The sequence below is a fragment of the Lissotriton vulgaris genome, unplaced genomic scaffold, assembly GCF_964263255.1.
Source record: "Lissotriton vulgaris unplaced genomic scaffold, aLisVul1.2 SCAFFOLD_1234, whole genome shotgun sequence".
Taxonomy (NCBI): domain Eukaryota; kingdom Metazoa; phylum Chordata; class Amphibia; order Caudata; family Salamandridae; genus Lissotriton; species Lissotriton vulgaris.
In genome coordinates this window covers 306,343-334,214 of record NW_028245833.1, presented here as the reverse complement: position 1 = coordinate 334,214, position 27,872 = coordinate 306,343, and the positions used below count along the sequence as shown (strand labels likewise).

Below are 27,872 nucleotides of genomic sequence, written 5' to 3'. Positions count from 1 at the left end.
GATTGATAATTAATTAATTGTTAATTAATTAATAATTATTAATTAATTTGTATTAATTGTTTAATTGATAATTATGTTAATTGTTTCAATTTATTATTTGGAGTGGGTTGTGGGTTATAGGGGAATAGGGTGTGAAGTAATGTAATTGTAATTAAATAATTATTTAAATTATTTTTGTGTATTGATAAATAATTTATTGTTAATTAATTATTAATTGGTAATTTTTTGATTACTAATTACATTTTTGGTATTGAAAATTAATTGGTTGGTAATTAATTATAAATAGGTAATTAATTGTTAATAAATAACATGTATTGGTATTTATAATTCATTAATTGTTAAATATTTTGTAATTGGTAATTAATTTTAATTAATTTTAAATTGGTATTGAAAATTTATTTATTCTTATTTAAATATTAAATCATTACTTTCCCATCTGTTGCACTCTCTGGGATGGGAATAGTAATGTTTACCCCTACGCTATCCAACGCTTTCCCTACTGTTGCACTCTCTGGAGTGGAAATAGTAATTTTTACACCTACGCTATCCAATGCTTTCTCTACTGTTGCACTCTCTGGAGTGGGAATAGTAATTTTTACCCCTACGCTATCCAACGTTTTTCCTACTGTTGCACTCACTGGAGTGGGAATAGTAATTTTTACCCCTACGCTATCCAATGCTTTCCCTACTGTTGCACTCACTGGAGTGGGAATAGTAATTTTTAGCCCTACTCTATCCAAAGCTTTCCCTACTGTTGCACTCACTGGAGTGGGAATAGTAATTTTTACCCCTACGCTATCCAACGCTTTCCCTACTGTTGCAATTTCTGGAGTGGGAATAGTAATTTTGCCCTCCCGCTATCCAACGCTTTCCCTACTGTTGCACTCTCTGGAGTGGGAATAGTAACCATAATTATTAAAGTTAACAAGAAATATAGCAGATTTTTTACTTTACACAAATTTGTGTTAAAATTCCATTTCTAAGCCCCGATTTCAGAGCTGAACACATATCTAGTGTTTTTAATCTGAAAAAAGTGTGAATCCTAACTTAACCTGTCACCTCACATTTTTACTTTCATCCCTCCTTCTTCCTTCTATGCTCATCTCGCTTTTTCCCCAACCAGACCCATTGCCAGTTGTCATGGGATCTCAATCCTGGAGTGCTGCAGCGTTCCTTGCTATTCATTGCTCTTTGGGCAGGGCTACCTTCACTCCCATTACTGTTGGAGGGGCATACAAAGGGGAGCAGCTCCTGCGTTGAAAAAAACAAACATGAAATGAAAACCAGCTTTGGGGAAGGTGTAGGATTGTGCTGCACTGCCACTCGCTTTAGTAAGGCCAGTGCAATACCCTAAATGGGACTGGATTACTGACCGCGGCCCCAGCCCAGGTCATTTCACACGACTGACGGAGAGGGGGCTGGAGGTGGTAGCAGGAGGGTAGGCTAAAGCACTTTCACCTGAATAGTCGTGGCACGCCTAGTTAACATTGCAGGGTCTGCCTAGACCTTGTCCTGTTAATCACAGCGTGATGCAAGCCCTCTCAAACCCCTGCAGTGTGGGGAAATTCAAAATTGGTGCCTCTGGACTTTAGTAGCGTCCCTGCAAAAGTCTACTTCAGAGGCTCAGTGTGATTGCGAGATCCGGAACAGAGCGGCATCGGTCCTGCGTTGGAGGAGATACCGACCTGAGCCTGCTGTGCCATCAATCAGGGTACCGGAACTCTCCCTGACTAAAGAAAAGTGCTGGTACTGACGGCTAGAAAATTTGGAAGTGTTGGTACTCAGAACTAGTGAGTGGAACAGTGTTGGACTGGCCTTTCCGTAGTCTGGCACTGCCAGATGGGCCAGCCTGAGAGGCCTAAGAGGCAAAGTAAGTGGGCTGTTTATTTCTTGCCCTGTAATGGCCCACAGGGCCAAGGAAAAACAGCCCATACACTGGGTGAAAAGCCCAGCTCAACACTGCTTCAGAATCAAACAGAACTGATACATTCTCAGAATTAATAGTTTATAAAATCTTATGTGAAAAGCTACCAGAAATCTTGAGAAATGAAAAGGAAACTGTTTGCAAATTCTGATAGAAAGTCCTTTGTCCTATAGAACACTAAAACATTGGCTGTTGTGGCAAGGAGAGATTTTACTAAAAGGGAAGAAGTCCAATGGTTAAATAGGTTGGAGTTTCCTGGAACATGGTATGGAACCACACAAACTACTGAAGTATTTCTCCCTCCATAGACAAAAGAGAGCTAATCTGGACCTCTCATAAATAGTGCTTCGTGAAAATTCCAGACAGTGCCTAATTTGAGCTGGTGGGTTCCGGTGCTTGGCGCCAACACTTAATTGTCAACACCAGCGCTTGGGACAGTCTGCCACAAGGTGCCGTTGAGTGGGTAATTTAGAGATGACCATAACAACAGTTCATTATTAACCTGTTGACGCCGCGGGAGAAACAATGAGTGGGTGTGGTTCGGACAGCCCCCGGCCGTCCTCCGCACACGCCCACCGTGACGTTGGACTGTCCCCGGGTTAATTCCTTATACATTAAAAATGACCATTATCTGCCGCCCGAGCCACTCTGATAGCTTCAGGGAGCCTGAAATAGTCTGAATTGTCACACTTGTAGGATTGTGATGGTTAGCAGTTGTGTTGTTACTATCATTGGCAGCATAGCAGGGGCAATGTGTGGTACAAGTTGCGGTGGCCTCCTGACGAGAGCCCTGGCACTTATGTTTTTTTACAAATTAAGCCCTGATTCTAGACCACTGACCTCCTTCATTAGCCCCGAGGAAGTTTACACATTTAAATGCATGCCCTTCGGATCAGCCTCTGCATCAGTAGTATTCAAAAGGACAATGCAAAGGACATTGCATCAACTTTTAAGAACGTCACTAATGTAAACAGATTTCAGAACCGACCTTCTGATTTGTGAAAGTAACTGAGAAGTGCATGTGGCCACTCCTTAGAAAGTACTGAAGGTTTTGAATGAAAATCAAGGGAAAATATGGTCTGGGGGTTGCCCGCATGTATTATCTAGGTCACCATATTGTTGTGAAGGAGTAAATCCCAATGACTAGTGAAAGCAAATAAAGATGCCCCAGGGGAGGGACTATGGTTTGACGGAGTACTTTGCAAAATTCGTAGCAAAATTTGATAAGAAGAATGAATCTGTATAATTTGATGAAAAAGAAAGAAACTTTGTTTTGAGTAAAAAAATGTGAACTAGGCTTTCGTAATCAGAAATTTTCCTGTGATGAACCAAAAAAAAAAAGAATTGGGTGGTAACTGAAAATTCTCCATAAGAACACACCTTGGTTCAAAATCAAGAGTCAAAATCAAGAGTATCGGGGTAACTGTGGGGTAGCTATTATGTTGCGGTATGAGCAGTTGGGAATGATTTGAAGGAAGATAATGGGCAGGGAGAACATCTTCATTACGTGAGTCCTTAGAGCACTTTTAATAGGGCCACATTTGTCGAAAATACTGCAAGTCTTCCTTTTTACTAGTGGGTGGGGAGCACACAAGTTCCAAAATTATATTTTGCTTAAAGAGTCACACACCTTTGCACTGTTAATGAAAAAAGGTCACACGAAGCCAGAAATAAAATAATACTAACACAGGCGGGTAGCAGTTATAAATATGTATGTATTAGAGGCAGTAGAGAGAGTGCATCTTTTACTGCTCATTTAATTGCCAGGGCAGGTTCCAAGGATTAGCAATAAAAAAGGTTGCTTATGGGGCCCACCTGTAGGAATAGCAGATAGACCCTTGGAGGACAAATTGCAGCAACATCGTTGGCAGGAGGGGCTGTCTAGGATGTTATTTCTTTGTCAGAAAAGTTTTTTTACAAGGCCCTATTGAGGAACTGCTCATTGAGGGTTATTTTACAACAGAAATAGTAAAGCACAGCTTTTTAGGTCGAGCCTGGGCAGCGCATGCGCTGCTCTGTGAGGCATGTTGTATTTGAGTATGGTGGTGAAGCTCCGCCCACTCCCCGCCCATATTTTTCATTGGCTTGTCTCATTGTCCTTCGTAAATGCTGGCTTCTGATTCGTTAATAGGCTTGTTAGCCTCTCCTTCGTACCGCCTTGTCTTCATTTGTAACCTCCCATGAGAACTGGCCCTTTTACTTTGGTTGTTACACAGTACATCTTATTTAGTCTGTAAGCACTATGAGTTTCTCCTACTGCGGTCAGAATATTGTTTCCTGCAACATTCAGTGCGCCATGCGCGCTTTCCCTTTCTGAGCAGCCCGGGACAATGGTGGGCACTTCTTTGAAATTAAATTGGCCTAGCATTTTCAAGAATTTCAGCTATTGCCATTGTAAGTGACAATGCCTTTCTTTTCTTTATGTGTTAATTATCAAAACAGATAAATAAAAAGGCAATGTCATTTTCAATGCCAATACTTTAAACTCTGGCAAATGCGAGACCTATTGCATTGCAAATGCTTGTTTGTGACAGTCCTTAGTCTGTTGTTCTTTGGGACAAAGTAAGTCGTGTGCCACTGAGATGGGGGAGCATCGGCATTTCTGACGCAGTTCATTCCCCACAGGAAGCTGAGAACATTGTGCAGAAGATCCGCCAGCAGCAGTACCCGGAACTTCTGCCCTATGACCAGCTCACCCTCGAGCGCAGGGAAAGGAAGGTGTTCCTGTTTTTTGGTAAGTCCAAGACCACCTTCTTCCAACACTATAATTTAAGTAAATGGCACGTATTAACTCCAGTACAAGTACAGCATTTTTGTGTAAATAAAAGCTTCTTACAGGATCTAATGGAATGTTTTGATTACTTTGTGGTAATGCCCACTGCTAAGGTCTTAAGGATTGTGAAAAATCCAAGCATCACACAAAGAACTAGTGTAGCAAGTGTGCCACACCCATTCAGCAGGAGAGAAGTAAAGGTGCAGTATGTAGCCTGTGGTGCATTTAGGCACACTAACGTGGTATCGCACTGTCATTTACAGGTAGCTCATCTTCAAATAGTCACTAAATAGCATAGATTTGCAGTTTTGTGTGAAAATAGAACTTCTCAGAATATTTATCTTTACGCATCAGCAAGCGTCTTGATTTGTTATGGTCCCTTTAATATCTTTGTTTCCAAGACACTTTAGAATTACCCAAAAAATTGCTTCATTTGTGCCTTCCTAATTGCTTGTATATTTAAATTGTGTGGAGTGTTAGAAAAAAATGACACCCTACAGCCTTTGTTTCACCCCAGCAAGATTGTAGCACTGTGAATACCGAAGTCACTGATTTCCACTGCTCCACCCAGGGTTCAGTTCGGTTTCTCTGGTTACACACATCAACAGTGATTGTATTAACTAATTGAGTTTTCACAAAATAAACGTAAAACAAATGAGTGCATTTTCCTTTCTATAATTTTAACTTACATGATTTTTTTTCAGTTTATTTTATATGTCTTTACCTGGATATTAAATATAAACAAAATAGTTATAGAATATTTTGTCATTTAAGCAGAGCCATTATTTTGATCTGGCCCCCACAATCTAATAGACATTGCACTCATTGCATTAATTTTCGTTGAAGTGCTCTGTTGCTGCCGCCAGAAATTGTATTGCACTGTGGCCTTTATACAGCACTTATAACCCCTATCAGGGACACTGATGCTCTTGGCTATGTGGGTAGCATGCTACACTGTGTAGTATGTGTGGTTTGAAGTTTGTTTTCTTTGTTTTGATTCTATGTGGGAATTAGTCTCTCAATAGTGATTCAGTATTGAGCGAATGATTTGCAGCCTGAATCCAAATTGTTCCTGTATGTGTTTCAATAAAGGAAAAAGTGGTTTTAAACAACTACTTGGTGTGGTCAGTTTGGAGACTACAATGTTAAATTGATCTTCATGGTCTTAGTTTTAAAAAGTTCAAAACTAAACATATTTATCACCAAACTCCTCAAAGAGACAATGCAAGCACTCACGAAGATCAATAATCAAACATTTATTGTCATTCAAACGAGCAGACGCATTGAAAAGGCATGAGCCGAAACATGTCTGCTCGTTTGAATGATAATACATTTTTTAATATTGATCCCCGTGAGTGCTTGCATTGCCTCTTAGATGAGTTTGGTGAAACGTTCACCAGCTTCAGGAGTTCAGCAGCACTGGTTGGACTTTTTGAAACGAATATAGATATATGAATGTGTGTAGATATATTATACATATAGCATGTGATCAAGGGTATTCGTTACCCGAAACGCGTCATGCCTAAGAAACAAGGAAGAGATAATAAACTCACCTGATATTTCTTGCTGCTTGGTGGTCCGTGATTTCTGCTGTGCCGTGCCGCTGTGCCGCGAACCGGATAGACAGAATCTGCTTTGCATATATATATATATATATATATATATATATATATATATATATATATATATATATATATATATATATATATTCACTGAAAAAAACATAGGTTTCACACATGTTATAGTTAGCTGGACAATTCACTCATACAAAACCATTGAAATTCCCCTGTTATAGTTAGTTCAGCTAACTATAACTCGCGTGCCCGCAATGCACTGCTGATGACGTCACATACTACATCACTCATGACATCACTGATGACATCTCAAATGACATCACTGATGACATCATCCTTGTAAAAGAGTGGCAGACCTCCTTTCACCCTAATATAACCTTTGATAGACACATTCAAAAATAGAAACTAAAATTTTCCAGAAAATGGAGATACCAATACCAGTTACAACAACCTATTCAGTAATTCCAACATCTACATACACATCTACTCATTCACCAACAGTTTCTATATAGTCACCCAAACATGTACTCACTCATCATATCTACTCATACACCTATACATCCTGTTACACACTGATTCTCATCCATAGAGTTACTCACAAACATACTCACACATGCAAATAAACTCTCAAACATCCATTTACTTGCATATACAGCTATACACACACCACTACACTTACTTCTACAGAAACGATGACACATAATTATTCTCTTAAACAATCACTTATAGAAACACTTATTTATTTATACAGGACCTCTTCCAATCTCTCACTCTCACATATACTCACTTATATACATCAATACTCACATATACTAGTTCAAAACATATGTAGTTACTCATGAAGATACTATTGAGGCTGTCATTCACTCACTAACACACCCATACACGCACTCATCCACCCATACAGTCCTGCACACATGCAGTCTTCAAAACACATACAGTGAGTCAGTCATTCATGCATCTGTGTCCTAAGTAATACCCTCAACAAACCATAGACACTCATTCTGATACTCAAAAAACAAACTAATGACCCATATGGATACTCATGTAGCTACTCACCAACCCATGCAGCCACTTATCGACAAAGTGAGACACTGATACAGATATTTACATATTTAAACATTACTCGCAAAGACATGTATTCACTAAGATACACTTAATAAGTCAGTTATACAATCAATTTTACAATTTTACAAAAAAAAACATCCATTTAGACACTTATTTACCCATTTATTCTTCCATCGACCTTTAGATATACATATATAAAAAATATTTATTTTTCAGACAGACACACATTCACTGGATGATATCATCAGTGATGTCATTTGAGATGTCATCAGTGATGTCATGAGTGATGTCACTGGCCATGACATGAGTGATGTAGTATGTGACGTCATCAGCAGTGCATTGCGGGCGCGCAAGTTATAGTTAGCTGAACTAACTATAACGTGGGAATTTCAATGGTTTTGTATGCGTGAAATGTCCAGCTAACTCTAACATGTGTGAAACCTATGGTTTTTTCAGTGAATTTCTAAGGTTTTTTTCAATGCTAATTCCTTACTATAACGTTTGTGAAACCTATGTTTTTTTCAGTGAATATATATATATATATATACTAGTCAACCCAGAACATGCGACTTAGATTACCTCAAGTAAGTGGATAAAAAGAGCACTCTTTCGTTATAGTCTTACAGCAGTCCAAAACAAGGAGTAAATAAAGACACGTGCAAGTTTGAAATGTTTATTTCTAATGCCGTAATCTCATGTGCAGTACCTTAGATAATACAACCAAACATATTATCAGAAACAAGGGGCCCGATTCACAGAATGAACTTAAGACTCAATCCTAAACTTACTACTGTTTTGGTATTCACAGATTGCACTTACTACTTTTGGCATTCACAGAATGCACTTACTACTTTTGGTATTCACAGAATGAATTTACTCATTTCGGTATTCACAGAAGTTAGGACTCCTAACTTTAGGACTCCTAAATGCCTTCTGTGAATACCGAAAGTCTTAAAATTAGGATTTTTCTCAATTTAGTAGTGGTAAAGTTAGGACTCCTAATGGGGCCCTATGCGTTCGGTTGCGTAGCAGCAACAGCCAGGACATATTGTTGTGTGCTGCAGGATGTGCATCCATATTTAAGTAAACAAATTAATAAAAGCACACCGGCAACTAATGCGAGTATTAAGCGGAATTCACCAAAGATGCTGTAAAACATCGAATGAAAAAATGCAGAGAAGACACCAAATATACTTTGAAAAGAAGTCACAAGGCCACGGCTTCTAACTTTAAAAAAGTAAGGTAACCCCGTAGTCAAGGACGCATTAAAGATACTCGGAATTAACTTCCCAAAATACAGAGGCACATCTCTATTTAATAAATCATACATTTCTCTGCAGGTGTTTGCTACATGAAGGACAAATGTTTCTCTAGCAGATGTAAGAGCGACCTCTTTTTGAGACAATTACGCTCTTATAGAGCTCATTTGGTTGACTCTTCTTTCAAGGTCGGAATCGACGGCCAGATGGAAACATCCAGCTTCCCATGCAGAGGAGTAAATACAACTTTTTTATAGCAAACCACACGCTCAGTTACCGTAATCATGTTACCGATGCCTGCTAACATTGCACAACAATCTGCATTATTTCAAATTAAATAACTCATGTTTCCAGTAAACTGAACGTTGTTATGATAGCAGGTGTTGGAGTGCCTTTCAAAACTCAGGCCAAATTAGGCGCATCTTGATTACAAGAGCCATGTAATTGTATGTGTCTACAAATTAAGGAGTGATCTGGTGCTATTGTGCAATCCTCGTCATTCACATAGACTTCTTTTCCCTCCCTCAGGCATCTATATGTAAATGATAACAACCAAGTTTCATGCAGATAAGCGCTGCCTAAAGATCCATATCTGCCTATAGCATAGTATTTCATGCAAACCTCAAACTTAAACAGGCTAAAAAGTAACGTTATGATACCGTGGATAAACCACACAGCTGAAACGTATCTCCAATGAGTGGCCACTTCTAACCATTCTAATAGCACAGCCTGTGCTCTGATTTGACAGTGAGAGAGTGATCGTACCATAGTTTGTACTGCTAATCATTCTCAGCATACGCTACGAATACGCTTTCACGTTACACGTCGCATCAAAGCTCCATGTGACGTCATGTACGGCGCCCCGTAGGCAAAGACGCAAGTGTTTTTAATTGTTTAAAAAAATATATTTATGTATTTATTGAACATACTAACAGAAGACATTATCTAGGATAATTATGAAAACATTTTTTTTTAAGTTCCAATAATCTTATATTACTTTTAAAAGCAATTACACAAATCACAGTGAAACGTCATGTGTACTCGCATCGTAAGAGCACCGTAATCACAGTGTAAGCATTCGCAAAGCCATGTGACTTTAAAAGAAGAGATTTGATTGGTTCATAACACTTCCTATTACAACTGTTAAAACTTCCGTCCCATTTTAATAATTCTACTTTGACTTTCTAAGAAGAAGCATCTCTTCTGAGAATCTTGTCAAATAGAACAAAGTTTACCATAATAACAGCAATGGACTCATCTTCCAGCCATTCTTCAGAGGAATATTTCATTCCTAAAGAACCTCCAAAGAAGAGCAAAGAAGCTGTAAATCAGCAGTTTTTTACTTTTCCAGATGTACAAAAAAAGGTTAATGCTCCAAAAGTAACCTGTAAAATTTTCCAAACTCTTTCAAGGGGTGATCCATCTCAAAAATACTCCTTTGGCACAGCAAATATGGAGCGACACGTGAAGAACTTACACCCCAACAACTTTGCTCGAGCTGCAACACAGAGGTTGAAGGACAACCCACCTGCTGCTGCACCAAGCACATCAACTGCTGCACCAGCATTTTCAGCAAGCAGTCCACACCTACAAATTAATCCTGATTTTGCTTCCAGTTAAAATTCTATACATTTATTGCAATAAACTTTTGTGTATGGGAAACAGTCTATTGACCTGATAAAACGCAGGAAGCAGGAGCATCGCTGTCCTCCACATTACTTTTTTTTTCATTCTTTTGTTCCTGTTGGACACTTCCTTGCCCCCCATTATAGAAATTGCCCCTGGGATTTCCCCCCCCCCCCAGGACCTAATTAGGAAAAAAACGAACTTTTAAGTTTTTTTTCCTCTTCCACCGCGTACGAGTACAATACGCGTACAACGTGTTTTTTTTATTTTTATTAAAAATAAATGTTTGCGCCTAAAGATCAATGTGGGACCCCCTGAGCAGGCCTAGAGGGTCAACATGTTTCTACCCTGCCCCCTTTCCTTATTTTTCAACTTTGTTTTACTGTTTTCTTGTGACTCAGTGCTACAGAGGCACAAGATGACTGCCAACACTTCCTGGTTTGGAGTGTTGACAGACAGTTGACATCCAATCAGCATGCAGCTCGTGCTCGTAATTGTACGTATTTCGGTATGCGTGCTGTACTTCGTCTCTAGATATCGCTATGATTTTACTTTGATTTTCTCAGGAGCTACTGAACGGATTTACACCATTTAACAAAAAGCACAATCTGCGAACCGAACTCTACCTCTCTGCCAAATTTGGTGTAATTCTGTTCAGCCGTTCGGGCTGTAGCCCTGGCTAAAGGTCCCTATGGAAAATTGCATGAGGAAAACACGTTTTGGGACCCCCTTTTTTTCTCGGCCCCCACTTGACGTATCACCCCCAAACTTTCAGGGAAGGAGCGGACCGGAGCAGGCCATTTTCTTGGAGAAATTTGCGAAGGTTCGTCCACCACCGCCAAAGTTATTCCAAATAGAATGTTGTGGATTTCCTATGGAAACTAGGTCCTAACTATAACTACCTACTGGCGACCGCCAGTAGGTAATATATATAATATATATATATATATATATATATATATATATATATATATATATATATATATATATATATATATATATATATATATATATATATATATATATATATATATATATATCCCAGGAGCCGCTTGGGGAAATCGGATGCAGCGTGTTGTCTCCAGCATGCAACGAAAAGCAGACACGAGCCCAGGTTGAGTGCAAGAAGTAGCGTTTATTTCTCGTTAGTCAGCCATAACGCGTTTCACCACTGGAGTGGCTTGATCACATGACAACGTTAAGCATTGAAAGGACCATTAAGACAGCTAGCACCCTATGCACGTGACTGTGGAAGTGATAGACATAAAGAAAAAGTGAAATACAACTATTTTCCTGCCTTTTGAAAACAGACTTGCTTTACAAAAAATGAAGCTATTAAAAGCAAACGTATTCACCATCAGATAGAAATTTGAAAGGGTCACAGTAAAAAATGCATGTAGCAACCAAGGTTATTTGACCATCGGAATTTACAAGAAACAAAACTCATAGCTTAAATGCATCAATAACAGTATAAATACCTAGACTATTGCACAACATTGAGTTTAAAGAAATAAATAAGTGCATATAAAAATATATGAATACATGTAGTTAAATTAGTTGTTTTCATACAAAAATAGATTCAATATAAAATTTCATTTCATATATTTACACCAATATTTTGGCCCGATGGTTAAAGCTTGTAGGTCATAACATAATTTTATTTTTAGCATAAATGCTTAGTTATGGTATATTTGAGTATACTGTATTATGAGAGACCCTCATGGGTGTGTGATGACCCATAGTCAAAAACAGATGGTGGTTGAGGGAAAATATTAGTTAGAGTGCCATTAGGTGCCGAAAGTGAATGAAGTGCAGATATGTAAAAAACAACCCCAATATGAGGGTTGTGAATTAGGAGAAGGAAATGGCAGCCACATGGGACAATGCCCAATAAATTTGATTTATAAAATATTTTCATGCCGCCTGACAGAAGAATCTGACTAGAAATTTCGGTCTGTGAGCAATAGGTCACAAAGAAAACAGGAAGGAAAAGGACGCAAAGGGAAGGCTATTCGAAAATTCAGGGGAGAGAAAAGGAAATTATCGCTTCCAGGGGGGCTCAGAAAAAAAAAAAATTATACTCATAAACAGGTATGTAAATCTTCAGTGTTATTTAGACCTCCAGGGCTTTTGCTGTTGAAGTTCAGGATATACCTTGTCTCCAACTTGCGCATTTTTTGCTCACGATCACCTCCCTGTTTAGTTTTTGGAATAGTGTCGATGACATAGTACTTGAGATCCATTAAGTTGTTATTGTGGACCTCCCGAAAATGTCTCGCCACTGCGTAGGTAGGATCAGAGTTAGTGATTGCCCTAATATGCTGCAATATCCTTACATTGGCAGGTAGTTTGGTACTTCCCACGTACCGTAAGGGACACGTACATTCCAAGATGTAAATGGCGTACTCAGTTTTGCAGTGGAGGGATTTAGAAATTTTAATTTCTTTACTACTGAAGGCTGTATGGTAACTGGTTTTATTTATACCGTAGGTACATGCCTTGCAGGAATGACATTTGATGAACCCCCGTGAAGTTTTCAGCCAATCTTTGGACGGTGTAACTTCAGGGCAGTTAGATACCAAGCTGTTGTGAAGAGAAGTTGCTCTCTTGTAGGTAATACTGGGCTTAGTTGGCATAGTTTGGCCTATTACAGGGTCAGAGCGGATGAGGGCCCAATTTTGATTAATGATTTTGTTTATCGCACCTTTTTGGGCACTATAGGGCACAATGAGTCTGACCGTGCTGGACTCTGGTGAATTAGCGGATATATATATATATGCACATATATACACATACATTTATATATATATGTGTGTGTGTGTTTTGGTTCTTCCACCCCCAAAACCTCAGCAGTGTCAGATGGTATACACCAAAATCTAACATTCTATTTTAGTACGTTACAGAAAGGTTTTTAGGTACAATAATGAAACGTGTGCACCTGTTCATATTGTGAATAAGCTATATAATTCCGGTAACCCATGTAGCATATACCAACACAGTCCCTCACTTTGCAATGTATATAAGCAACCAGCAGATTTATGGAAAGCCTACAATCCAGAATGAAGTGTATATAGTAGGACAATGTACATTAAAAACTGGATTAACACACCTGTAGAGGTCGGGTGACCCTCCCGACCTGGCTCTCGTGCTCAGCGCGGCCTAGCACCACATAATGCACACAAGGACACCACTCAGTATGACGTTGAGTGGGCCAAGACCCCAAGCGGTTTTCAACTCTTTTATTTATCTTCTCTGGCCGAGCCCGCCCCGAGGAGTGATACAAGGTGCAACTTTGTTGAGCAGAGGCCGGGTGGCTCTCTACAACACTGACTGCAACAAATTGGTTTACCGTGTGCACATAATAGAAGAAGACATGCAGCACGACCCTTCCCCCTTCACCACTCTCATGTTTAGGACCCTGTGCCTCTCCTGTTCTGACAGGACACACAGTGTGGTCACACTTTAGTTGTTAGGAGCTCTTAGCTCTAGTAGTTTTGTCATGTCATTCTTCTTGCATATGTCCATTCTCTGGCTGTTGCCAAGCTTCCCAACAGAGGTAGCAGTGCCCGTTGTTGAGAGAGGAGTAACACGAGGAGTCAGCCATAGAACTGCCAGACAGTCAAGCATGGTAGGTTACAGGGCAAGGAGTCTGGGATATGGCGGTTTCAAGAGGGAGAGTTTGAAAACATCCTGCCTAGCTTCTGCATTTAGGCACTGTGCCTGCCCCCTTGTTACACCTCTCAAACACATGATAGTATCATCCTAAGTTCAGTCAGGCCGGGACTGCAGGACTTTAAAAATACCCTGCAAGTGTTTGCAGTCAGATAGTGTGCCCCCTGGCTTCCAACATGAATGGAGCCTTGCAAGCAGGGGAGGCTCCTCCTTTGGAGCGAAGGAGCGTAGCCCCACTTAAGTTACCCCCAAAGATGTAAAAATAAAATGGCCCTGTTAGACCTGGCATCATTGGCATGGATTTCCCCAGTAATTTTTGCCTTTGCCTCCTGCGTTTTTGCTGCGCGTTGGACTTCGTTTTGCTTGTCTAGATGCTTTGGGCACTTTGCCACTGCTGTTCAGTGCCAAAGTGCAAGTGCTCCCTTTGTAATATGTTGTGATGGATTGGTGATTCCAGGATTGGCATATTGGATGTAATAGTCAGTCCCTATTACAGTGCACTGTGTGTGCCCAGGGCCTGTAAATCAAATGCTGCTAGTGGGCCTGCAGCACTTGATTGTGCCATCCACATAAGCAGCCTGTAAATGTAACTCAGGCCTGCCATTGCAGTGCCTATGGGCGGCCTAGTACTTGCCATGTCGACTTGGCAAGAGCACCCACTTGCCAGGCCGTATCCTTCCCTTTTCTTACACGTTAGTCACCCCTAAGGTAGGCCCAAGGTACCACTGTGGGCAGGGTCCAGTGCATGTGAAAGGTAGGACATGCCCTGGAGTATGTGGCATGTCCTGAAAGTGAACTACTGCCAATTTTGTTTTTTCACTATTGCAAGGCTACATGTTCCCATAGGATAGAATGGGGATTTTGCTTATAACATCGTTTAGGCATAACTACCCATGGGAACAAGGTAGGAAAATAAACTTTAGTATGCCTGAGTTCAGAATGTTGAAAAGCATCTTTTAGTGAGGGTGATTTTTACATTCTGTGTTTGAAAATACCACTTTTGGAAAGTAGGTGTTTTCTTGCTTAGCCATCCAGTGTGCCTCTGCTAAGGTGTATATTGACTGTCTGTCTATGGAGTAACAGGGGCCGGGGAGGTGCAGTTGCTCCAGAGAGTCTGGATGAGTCAGGGCTGGGCTGAAGAGACCTGTGCTGCATTTAGAGTAGGGGAGGAGATTTCTGTTCACTTGAATGGGCCTGGTCTGCCTTCAGCAATGCTGTCTCCACCTCCTGCCAGGAAGCAGCACTAGAGAGGACAGAACTGGTTTTGACTGAGCACAGGGCTTTTCTGTCACCAGAGAACAAAGGATTTTCTAGTATAAATATTGGGGCCCAGACCCTAGACTTTTAGATCAGTTCTGCGAATCAAGAGGAACCTTTGCCAAGGAGAAGAGCCGGAGAAGCTGAGGAGGAATACTGCCCCTGAGCTGTTTGCTGTCCAGGGTTGGCCTGAAGTGGCTACTTTCTGCCAAGGAAAGTGAAAAGGGCTTTGCTGTTTGCTGTGTCCTCTGCTTGAGGAAGATCTCCAAGGGCTTGAAACTGAGCTTGCCTCCCGTTCTGAAGTCTCAGGGACACAAAGGCATAACCACCAGCTCTCCTGAACCTCCTTGCTGGGAGTTCTAACCTGCTAAGAGGTGCCTTCTGTTGTCTTGGACCTCTGAAGGCTATTTTCCACTGGGACCTGAAAAAGTAGCACAACTTCGAGAAGCGGACACATCTGCGCCCATTTCCGACACATCGCAGAAGAAATCATCTCAGCGCCTGCCCCTGGCTCGAGAGATCGCTGCACGCCACATCGAGTGCACCGATCTCAGAAGTCTGAGATCACCGCACCGATTCTGACGCAAGGCCTGCTGTGCTGCTGCAAGAACCCACGCATTGTCCTGGATTGCCGCATCGCATCGAGGCTGTTGCATCATTGGGGAACACAGTAAGAAACCGACGCATCACCTTCCCATGCTGTAAGAAACCGACGCATCACCTCCCCTGTGCAGCAGTAAGGAACCAACGCATTACCTCCCCCGGAGCAAGGAAGCAACGCATCACCTTCCTGAGTGTAAAGAACCAATGCATCCCCTTCCCTGCAACCCTTTTTTTTGTGTGCGCGACGCTTCCAAGGTACTTTGTGTGAAAAGTGTTGCATCTGCAATTTGCTTGGAACTGAACTATTTCTACCATTCGAAAGTCATATTTTTATTACTGTATTGTGGATTTTTGTCATTTGGTCTTGTTTTGGTTTAGATAAAGATTACTTATGTTTCTAAACTGTTGTGGTGTCCATTTGTAGTGTTTTCACTGTACTACTGTATTTCTTCACAAATGCTTTGCACACTGCCTCTGAGATAAGCCTGCCTGCTCATGCCAATCTACCAAGGGGGTAAGCAGGGGTTATTTTAAAAGTGTATCTCCTCCCCCTTACCCTGACTAGAAACAAGGGTCCATATTTGGACAATGGTACCTACCTCTACTAAGTAGATACCTCCATTTCTAACATTTGTGGTCAGCAGTGAGGATCTGGACTTGCATTTGTGTCTTACATACAGTGATTGGTGTACACTACTAGGATAGTAGCAGACCATTACGGGATCACATACATTTGGTGGAACTTTTTCTTTGGGACTATTTTTTCTTTGCAATTGAGAACTGCCAAGCTTTATCATGACAAGACCAGCATCACTTGCATCTGTGGATATTGAGTTTGTGGAGGATAGGGTAAAAACCTACACTGTGCCACAGGTAAAAGCTATCTGAAAAACGTTTAAAATCTATGTAAGAGGCCTCTCCAGAAAGGAGGAATTCCAAAAGGCGCTGGTTGGAGTCAAGGGATGCCAGCAGGCATGACGACCAGCCTATTGAGGAGGTGGAGGATTTAGATGAACAGCAGAATAGGCTATTGGGTCTGTCTGGGGAGAGGGTCACAGTCCAGAGAGGGATGGCTTCTGGGTATAAGTAACATTTTACGTTACTGCTTCTCGCACTGCGAGAAAGCAGAAGAAGGGTATGTCTGGTTGGGGGTGGGCGGGTCAGGGAGGAGTGGCTAGCCCAATGTTATGGGCGCTCGCTGTTCGGTCGGCCCCAGGGCCGACCAAACCAGTCATAGTACTCTCCATTTTGCTCATGTAGGCTGCTGCGCAGCCTGCATGTAGAAAACAGCCTCCCCGTAGACGCCTGTAAGGACGGCGTCCTAGCCAATCACAACGCTGCAGTTGCAGCATTGTGGTTGGCATAGGGGAAGAGAGGGAGGCTGCCTGCTTCTGCTTCCTGTGAGCAGAGAGCAGGAGACGCGATGCGGGAGTCCAGGACCGGAATAGAAGTACGTCTTTTTTTAATTTGAATTTTTAACAAATTAACCCCCGCCCCCCAACCCGCAATTCACGCCGGCTGCAACTGGAAGAAAGAAGACACCCTGCAGCAAAATTTAGATGACAACAACTGCTTTGGCCACAGTCCTACCGGCCTTCTCCTGCTTCGATGCCCCTTCAACCTGTCTTGCAAATGTGACCCCTAAAACCCCTGGGAGGACTGTTTCCTACAACAAAGACTCCAATCTCTCTAGGACAGCGGACCTGTCCAGAAGAGACCGACTCTAAAGAGTCCAGATCCAGGCGGATTTCGCGTCCCCAGTACACTCACGACCCAAGCCTGAGTGACTCACCTGTGCAGTGAAGTCTCCCGGGCAATCCTGACCTCATTGGCTGACCTCTCCTTCCCTTCACAACGGAGCTGCAGTGTGAATCCAGAGGCTCCCCCCTGACTGCGACAGCCTCTGGTAAGAAGACTCTGACGTCGAAAGGACCCCCTGCACCCGAAGCCCCTGGGCCTTGGTGAGCTGAACCGGTGGTGCCCCTACAACCCCCCTACATTCCAACTTACCTCTGCTGTCATTGGTCTTCCTCCTGCAACCTACGGTGCCATGCCTGCAGCCTCTTTGCCGAAAGAAAAATACCCTTTGAAAAGCATGTGGCGCCCAACGTCGAATTTGCACCCTGCACCTATTTATTTATTGTTTTATATATTTTATTCATTTCTAAAGCGCCTGGTTACACCAACCAGCGTGTCCCCGCACTAAGTGGACTAGTTAATAGGAGATCGGTACAGGCACCTCCCAGATCTAATACGGGGATGTTCTTGCTGCCTTTATTAGCCTCAAAATGCAGAGGAGAAGAGCCATGTTTTCAATTCTTTCCTAAATGTGGTTTCACATTGTTCCATTCTTAGAGTTTCAGGGAGCTTGTTCCAAGATTTAGCCGCAAGGTATCTAAAAGACCTTGCCCCCATTCTAGTGGTCCGTATTCTTGGGATTTTTACCAATGCCCTTCCTTCTGATCGCAGATTGCGGCCAGGGATGTATTGTGTTATTAAAGGGTGCAGGTATCGTGGGCCTTTTTTTGCAAGAATTTTATGGCAGTAGCACAGTGACTTAAATTGTACTCTTTTTTTCTACCGGCAGCCAGCGTAAGTCCTTCAAAGCTTTTTTTGCAGAGGCTCTTTTAGGAAGGCTCAGTACCAACCGAGCTGCTGCATTTTGCAATAACTGTAGCTTGGCTAGCCCCTTTTTTGGTGCTCCCAGGTATAATACGTTCCCATAATCTAATTCGGAAGTCACCAGGGCATGCACTAGGGTTTTCCTTGTGCTAGGTGGTAGTAGGTCCAGTATTTTCCTCAAAGTTTTTAGGGTGCCAAAGCATTTACTCACTACCTTCGTATCTGAGCATCGAAAGACAGTTTAGTGTCGAGCCAGACTCCCAAATTTTTAACCTCTGTTTTTGGTGTGGGTACAGGACCCAATATTTCTGGCCAACACGCAGAGGACCATATGTTCGGGATTTTACCCACTATCATCACCTCGGTTTTTTTCCGTTCAATTTCAGGCAATGATTGGACATCCATTTTGCCACGTCTTCTAAACACCTCGAGAAATTGAGCGCTTTCTGTTTGTTGTTTTCCGAGAGTGTTACAATCAGCCGAGTATCATCAGCATATAATACGATATTTACCTGATGTTTTTTCCACCAATTCTGCTAATGGTCCCACATATAGGTTGAAAAGCGTGGGGCTCAAGATTGACCCCTGTGGGTCTCCCTGGGACAGTAAGATACTCTTCGATATTTGTGATTGTTGCAATACTTGGAAACTTCGTGATGATAAAAAGGGTGTCAGCCATCGTAGTGCAGTACTTTCTTCACCGCATTCTTCTAGTCTTTGGAAAAGGAGCCTGTGTGAGACGGTATCGAAAGCCGCGCTTAAGTCCAATAGGATTATTGCAGCTGTGTGTCCCGCGTCCACCCATTGTCTCATTGTATCTGTGACCAGTAGCAAAGCTGATTCTGTAGAGTGGGCAGCTCTAAAGCCAGATTGAGATGGGTGTAGTAAACCATTGTTCTGTATATGGGCTGTTAGCTGTTTGTTTACTAGTTTCTCTGCAATTTTTGTGACATACGGCAACAACGAGATAGGGCGCAAGTTTTCTAGGACTGCCTGGTCTATAGATGGTTTCTTTTTCAATGGACGTACTATTGCTTGTTTCCATTTGTTAGGGACTTCCCCCTTCTGAAAGGAGGTGGTGATTAATTCAGAGATGTATGGCATGATAAGATCTACTCCCATCAATAATTTTTCTGGCCGAGCAGGATCATGTGGGATCCTGTTTTAATTCCTTTGGCAATTATTTTAAGTTTGTTAAGTTCTGGCATTTTAAATTCATTGAGTCTTTCTCCTGAAAACTCCTTCTTTGGTTCTACACTGCTCCCCTGTCGTGCTTCTATTGGAAAACTGCTGTATATTTTTGCCACCTTCCCCTCAAAGTATTCAGCAGTATTTCTACTGAGGGTATTTCCTCCTTCTTATGGTTTTCATAGGATTTAAGGCATTTTTGTATAGAAACATTTCTTTTGAAGAGCTACTCGCGCTTTCAATCCTTACTGTGTAGAACTCGCACCTAGATTCCTTAATTAATGCATGGTACTTTTTAAATTCTTTTCTATAGCAATCTTTGGCCATGTTGCAGAAGTTTTTGCGCCACTTTCGCTCTAACTTCTTACACTCTTTCTTTGCTTCAGCAAGGGTCTCATTGTACCATGGTGCTGATGCCTTCTGTCTCATAGGATTCCTAGTACTCCATGGTGCTATCTCGTTGATAGCATCTATTATCCATTCCTCAAACTGACCATTGGCAGTGTTTATATCAGTTCCTAAGACAGGTTTTTTTTCCCCAGTGCCTGTAAAAAGGAACTAGGATTAAAGCCTGCCCATTTCCTATGTGGCGCTTTTAGACTAGATCCCTCTGTCCTTACTCTAGGCACAGATATTGAGAAAGGGGTCAAATAGTGGTCTGTCCAAGGGATCGGTCAAGGTGTTTCCACTTCTACATCCTCTTGGTTAGTGACTATGGGATCAAGAGTGTGGCCCCCTTGGTGAGTTGCTGTTTTCACCTGTTGAAAGAGATTCATTGCCATAAGATCCCTACATAGAGATTGGGCTTCCTTGTTCTCTTCCTTATCAAAATGTATATTGAAATCACCAAGTATAAGAAACGTCTCATATCGTAAGGCTGGTTGAACCGTTTTTTCTCCTAGGCTTTCTATAAATTGTGTAGCTGGACCTGGTGGGCGGTATATTAGGAAGCCTGCTATTGTCACGTAATCAGCCGCTGAGAGTTTAAATAAGAGTGATTCACAGTGTTTTATATTTTCTTCCGTTATACTACACTTCAGGGAGGCTTTATGAATTATGGCGAATCCCCCTCCTCTGTGTTCTCTATCTTGCCTTTGGATCTAATAGCCCTCTGGGAGTGTATCTATTATATCAGGATCCAAACTGTCATTTAACCATGTTTCTGTAAGGAATAGTGTATCTGGATTTCTTTCTTTTAGGATATCATAGATTTCGTATTTATGTTTCGTCATTTAGTAGCATTAATTACCATTTTCGGACCGGTTTATTAAGGTGATTCTTATGAGTGAGGTTGAAATTACAGTGTTAACATTTTAAAAACTTCCCATCAGCACTCACATTATTTTTACAATTGGGTAAGATAGGCTTATCCAATCTCATTAGGTCTTCCCTTGAATACGCTATTCTCATCTGATATTCCAAACTTCCATGGTGCCTGGCCCCTGGGCCCGGTCTGGCGCGGACGGGCGCATACGGGCTTGCATTTAGCGCACCAGCAGCACGCCAGCGGCACGCCAGCTGTACGCGTCCTGTGTAGCATCCGGTTTTATCGAGGAGGCAGGGGCCGCTCAAATGCCAACCTCCCAGAAACCGGAAGTAGCCCAGTTCCCTCCACAGCAAACGGGATTCTCCCGCGTTGGACCAGGGAAAGGCACTGAGTATCAAGGTTAGTACTTATAATGTTAAAACATCCTGCTTCTATGTGCAAAGTAATTTAAAAAGCGATATTCCGTGATTTTAAAAGAGTAGTTCTCAGAGCATGCAGCAGTGTCTCTGCTGCCTACCTTTCTCTTGCGAGCTTTCACCTGGCCGCCCCAATGCCGTTGGTAGTGTATGTTTGGTACTGCTTTGAGCCCCTGTGCTTGTGCTAACCCCCAACGCTTGGCCCCTGCAACCCATTTACCTACCTGCTAGCAGTTTGGCTCCAGGCACCCGCTGTCTCCATTGGCAAGCATTAGGTCGAACTCCGATTTCAACCTCTACACCTGGCCACCCCTGTGCTGCTGGGGGTGCAGTTCTGGTACTTACCTGACCTCTGGCCCTTGCTGACCTTTGGTTTCGAAGACTGAGATTATAAGTCCAATACTTGCCTGTTTAACAACAATATTGTTTTCCCCATAGGATAATATTGGACAGTGTGAAAATGTTTCTGTGTCGATTTTTCAAAGTGAAGAGTATGTTTAATTAAAAGCGTACTTACCTATTTGCAAAGATATGGGTCTTAAGATAAGGTACAAACAAAGTATAATTTTATAAAATTGGTCTGGATCTCCTTGAGTGGTGTGTCCATTATTTATCACTGTTGTGCAATACATGTCTTACACTCCTCTGTGTTAGGCCTAAGGCTTCTTGCCCACACTACCACTAAAAGAGCACTTTAGGTTTTACATTGAGCCCTGTACACATTTGGGGAACACCTGCACTCTGTGCACAGTATTAGCCCCTAGAGATAATACCATATACAGAGCCGGCTTCCTACAGCAAGATGCAAGGATTCCCAGAAGGAGCCCTGCCTCATGAAAATTGCGGGCGGATGTGCATGGATCCCTATGACCAGACTTTTGTGCTGTGAAAATATGGAATTTAGCCTGATACAGAGTACCATCCAAGTACAGTACAGAGCCTGGATCAAGGAAACAGGTCCAGTGGGTGAATGGTTCACATTTGGCCTTCATACAGGAGGAGAGGTTATAACTTTATGTAAGTATAAGGGAACAGCACGGGCAAGAATCACAGGATAATGTCTGTGACGAGGAATATGGGCAAAGTGCTAAAGAGAGTTTCTCCGAGCCCAGGCCTTAAAGAAAATGTAAGTTTACAAACCTTTTTGTCAGACCGTAAATGAACTACAAGCTACTGCCATGGCCTAAAAGAAGTGACATTTTCCTGGATGCCTTAAAAAAAAGAACCCCTGAAGAAGGTTTTTACTTGTAATAATGAGAGTGAACTTTTGAGTGAGGCCCTAGAGAAGTGTATAGTTTTTTGGGCCCTATAGTAAGTGAAGTCTACTCTCAGGTCTTCAAGAAGTGAAAGTTTCTCACAGTTTGTTCAGTACCTTGAGGAAGTGAACGCTTCTCCCAGAAACTGATAGAAATGGAAAAAAGTTATTGAAATAGGCAACTGCTTCTCTCATGTTTTAAAATAAATGACAGTTGAGCCGGGTCCCTAAAGAAAGTGAAAGCTTCTCGAATATATTTTTCCCCCCAGGCTCTAAGAAATGACACTATCTGCTCTAAAAGGAAGTGAAAGTTTCTCATGGACCTAAAAGGAGTGACAGCTCTTATAAAGCCACAAAGGAAGTGAAAGTGTCTTATAGTTTAGCCAAGTCCAAACAAAATATGAAAGAAAGAGAAAGGTTGTTCAAGTTCTTCGGAAGAATGAAAGATTCTTTCAGGTTCTGATTGGCATCGGAATCTCCAGCGCCCTGAAAGGGTGATTGACATAAGAAGCATGAATCGTTCCTCGACCTATAACAAAGATGGAGATAGGAGTCCCTGGTATCCCTTGAGGCCAGTGCCAGTTGTAAGACACTAAATTGAGGTCGGTATGATAAACGTAAAAAATAATATTGCATCGGTACATCGCACTCCTGTACATCATCAAGGTATGCATATATTTACTATTCTTAACTCCATATCTTCTTACCTAGATGTAACTTGCAATGTAGTGGTTAGGTCTATCTAGTACTTGCAATTTTTTTGTGATGTGCCAAATTGCATGCTAAATAATATTGGTATACTTTCTGTTCACATCCTATATCCTGTAGCAATTAAAAGCATACTAAATCCGCAAATTCTTTAAAATATTGATTTTTAGATGAAGAGGAAATCACCTTTGCCCCCACTTATCGGTATGAACGCTTAACGCGAGAAAAGTATGCGTACACCAAGCAGAAAGCAACAAGCGTGAGTATGGCAATCTGTCTACATCTCCAACACTCACATGCATGAGCACACACACAATTTATCTGTTGATGTTTTGTGGACGGTTTTGTAAGATACCAATCATGATGCTGCCTAAATGATCTTGTAGTGTCAAATCCCACTTGCTCACTATCAGATCACCTGCACAAAAAGTGAGCAGTGAGAGTGGTTCACAATCCCTTCGCAGAATCTCACATATTGTTTACTTGTTGTCAAACACATACAAAAACGTATTACTGGATAGGCATTATTTTTATTTTAAGGGCAGCAGACATAACTAGTGCTCCCATTTTTTAGGTCGAGCCTGGGCAGCGCATGTGCTGCTCTGTGAGCCATGTTGTATTGGGGTATGGACTTGAAGCCCTGCCCACTTTCCGTCATACTTTTCATTGGCTTGTGTCATTGTCCTTTGTAAATGATGGCTTCTGATTCAATAAAAGACTCGTTAGTTCCTCCTTAGTACCGCCTTGTCTTCATTTGTAACCTCCCATCAGGACTGGCCCTTTTACTTTGGTTGTTTCACTGTACATCTTATTTAGCCTGTAAGCGCTATATTCTTTAATAAATTTCTCCTACTGCAGGCACAACATGCTTTCCTGCAACAGTCAGCGTGCCATGAGCGCTTTCACTTTCCAAGCAGCCCGGGACAATGGTGGCTGCTTCTTTGAAATGCAACAGGTCCCGCATTTACAAGAGTTTGAGCTATTGACACTGTAAATGACAATGCCTTTTATGTATGTGTTAATTTTCAAAACAGATAAATAAAAGGCATTGTCATTTACAATGCCAATAGCTTAAACTCTCGCAAATGGAAGACCTATTGCATTGTAAATGCTTGTTATCCTATGTGGAGAGACATTCGTTGTTCATGTCCCACTATTATGTATTTCATTGGGTTCATTATGTGCCTTTGTAAACCTACTACTTTTTTTGCTCTAATCGTCTGTACTGGTGACTCTTCCAAAGAGCTACAAATTCTGAACTTCTTCACAAACTAACTTTTCTTTCCTGTGCAATGACTCTGCTCTCTTTAAGTATGTCATTGACGCACTCTTTCTGTACCGATTTTGGAGTGGAAAAAATGTATTTCCTAATTTGTTTTGTGCTTAAAGTATTTAAATGCTTCTTTCTTATCAGAGAACACAGGGTTTCCAAATTTTCAAGTGGAATTATTATTAAGAAAATTGTTTTACATCACTAGGAATGACATTACCTTGTCTTGAATCCCCAATAATATTACAGGAAAATGCATACATAATAGGTGAGCAAACTATTCTCACTAAAATCGGTCAAAATAGCTGCACCCTCCATTGTTACGTGGTATGTTTAATCTCAGTGAATTGATACCGATACTATCCACTTGCCCTGAAATTGATTTCATTAAACCTGTTTTCTATGAACATCAAGTTATTATCTCAAGTCATCTGAACTGGCAATAATTATCATATACCTAAAAAAGGATAACCAGGACATCAGATCTGAGTAAGAGTGACCTATTTATATTCCTCCCTATTGTCCAACTTTTCACTGTCTCTCAGCAGAAGAGGAGGAATGAGTCACATGTCAGGTTTGTTCTGAAAATTGATTTCCATTTCCCTTGGCCAACTGACATTTTAGAGACACTTACCTTTAGGGGAATTTCCTTGTAAGTCTGTAGCTTTGCCTTGAAATAATCTATAAACACATAACAGAACTACTTGCAATTGTATATGGGAGCGAATAACCTCCCGGCATGCATTTGAGAAGATTTTGCAAATCAGCGAGGGGTCCCATTACCAAATAGGGGAGTGAAGCCAAAGGCAGAGTTTCTTTGTAAGGTCAGAGAACTCTGAGTAGGTGGTATTTTATAACCTATAATACAAGATCACATTACCACCCTAGGAGAAAAACAAAAGGTGAAGGGTGGAATGCTTGAATTGATCACAATCACAGATAATTACTCGAGGTGCACTCCAGCCCATTTTTGGTTTAAACACTATGCCATTTTGGACAGATATGGGCCATAAGCAATTCAGCCATGGTCCTGCTCCATCCAGCAGGAACAGTCCAGCCAGAACTGTTAAGCCAGGAAAAGTCTGGAAGGAAACATAAGGAACCGTAGACCGGTTTGCCTATCTAGTGAGCACTGGTCCCAAGTTTGGGCATACCCGTCGCACTGAGAAAAATAATTATGTGAAAACTGTTCTAGGATTGCTTGTGTTCCTATCTGGGGGTGGAATCCATGCTAGGCTGTTTGGAATGGATTATCTCTAGTTGATTTGTGTATGTCCTGTGGCATAGATGGCAAACAAATATGCACTGGAATGGGGCCCAAGCAATTACCCGTAGCTGAGCTTAATTTGAGTATTACAGCTATCGCCTTTCAGTCTGTTTTCTGCAGTACAATACCCTAAGTGTGAGGGGTATGCCCAGATGTGGGTCGCCTGCACACTGTGGCAGAGGTCTCAAGCTGCACCTCACTGATACGGCCCAAGTTGGCTGAAACTACTCTAGGGTTGGAGGCAACTTTGCCTTGCAGTTTGGGTTGGATTGTCATACAGGGGCAGGACCAAGATTGATATGCTTGAAGCTGCTCTCTGTCAAAAGAGCGAGAGTATTTAAAGAATGATGCACTGGAATTCACCCCTGAATAATTAATGGTGTCTGAGGTTAATTCAAGTATTTCAACCATTACCTTTTTGTTTTCTTCAATGTGATACTCTACATGTGATACAAATGCCTCACCTGGGTCCCATGCTCACTGTGCCATAGGAATCAATTTATAACTCACTGATGAGGCCGAAATAGGCAAAAATAGGCCAGAAATTGGTCTGGGAGTGCTTGTGTTGATCTGTGTCTGGTCGGGACCTGGCCTTGTAGTTCAAGCTGGACTGTTCTTAATGGAGCAAGACCAAGGTGAATTTGGTAGAAGTAGTACAAAAGGAGTTTATTGGGATTATTGTCCATAAAACAGTCAGTTCATAAGTCATACAAACTTTATTTCGATCAAATGAGCTTAAAAGTACACATGAGCATAAAACCACAACACTCAACTTAAAAACCATGCAACACAAAATATTTAATAAAAACATGTATATAAAACACCATGATAAATAGAACAAAATAATCACAGTGTGTGGTCCCACTTATTACTCAGTTGTGATCACGTCAGTGCAAATTAGCAATTGATGTATACAGGGTCCAGGACTCCTACTACATGATACAAGCCCCAGAAGATACAAGTTAAACTACAGTTTGTAAATCTAAAACATACCTTTCAAAAATTAATACAAGGGATTTTTTAAACCTATATTTAGCATATATACATAGCAATAAATAGTTTACAAAGAGGCATAAGAAAATGCTTCTGGTAGGTCCAAAGAGGTCACATGATTGACATACCAACACATATTCGTCCCAAATTACTACCATTAAGTGTTTCTTAGCATGGCTAAGTTTATTTCATCAGACCTTAAAATTAGAATAAAGACATACCCTAAAATGTTTATAAAAACATCAATTAAAATCCAATCACACATGGCCGTCTGTATAATTTGTTAATGGTAAAGTGCATAACTTAAATATTTTTGGGGGGATGCACTGGGATAGGCGATTCAGAAGAACTTAGAATAGCACATCTTCCAAGCACTGAGACATAAGTATCCAGGGTTTGTGTTATTGCCTATTTACTAACTTGAATACATTTAGAATGCCAGATCCAAGGAGACATCAGATATCTTGCAACAGAGAAAACCACCAGCCTTGATCTATGCGTCCTCCTAGTGGAGAAGTGTGGCTCAATGGTTAGAGCGGCAGACCCTGATGCAGAGGTCTAGCCTGGGACCAGGGTTCAATTCCCCACCTTGGCGGGTCTAGGGTTCAAAATTCCATGGACCTGATAATTCTTGCCTCGTGCCTATTCCAATCATGGAGTCCCACTCTGCAACTCTGGGCAATAGCTTGCTTAATCTCCACAACGGCCCCCCCAACGCTAAGGATGCCTGGCCTCCACCTTGGGGGTTCCCAGGAGTGGACGCCTCACAGGGAAAGCCAGGATGGGTTCCACAGCGGTATTCGTACAAGTGCCTTGAGACCCTTGTGGGTGAGTAGTATGCTATACAAGTATCAATTTTACATTTTACCCAGCTCCTTACATAGGGGCAATGTCCATTTTGATCTTGGGGATCCATATGCTGGGCAAAATAATAACATATCAATTAAAGACTCCAAAGTCCCTCTACATGCTCCATATTCATCACCTACAAGTTGTGCCTTAGACCACTTATTACAAAAGACTCTTGTTGGAAGGGATGAGTACCTGAATTGTATGTACAGTTTCCGAGCTAGAGGGGTATGATTTCATCGATAGGGAGGGATCGGTTTAGAATCGGTAAACTGTGCTGT

The 27,872-nt window shown here is 41.6% G+C and overlaps 1 protein-coding gene across 1 annotated transcript in view; it reads left to right on the top strand.

The window, feature by feature from the left end:
- The window catches only part of INPP5D (inositol polyphosphate-5-phosphatase D), a gene marked incomplete at its 5' end in the record, with an annotated part of 480,457 nt that overhangs the window by 291,193 nt on the left and 161,392 nt on the right, over window positions 1-27,872 (top strand). Inside the window, 2 exons of the mRNA XM_086949164.1 lie at window positions 4,550-4,658; window positions 23,383-23,471. Coding sequence (XP_086805290.1) covers window positions 4,550-4,658; window positions 23,383-23,471 — 198 coding nt within the window. The remainder of the gene's footprint in view (window positions 1-4,549; window positions 4,659-23,382; window positions 23,472-27,872) is intronic.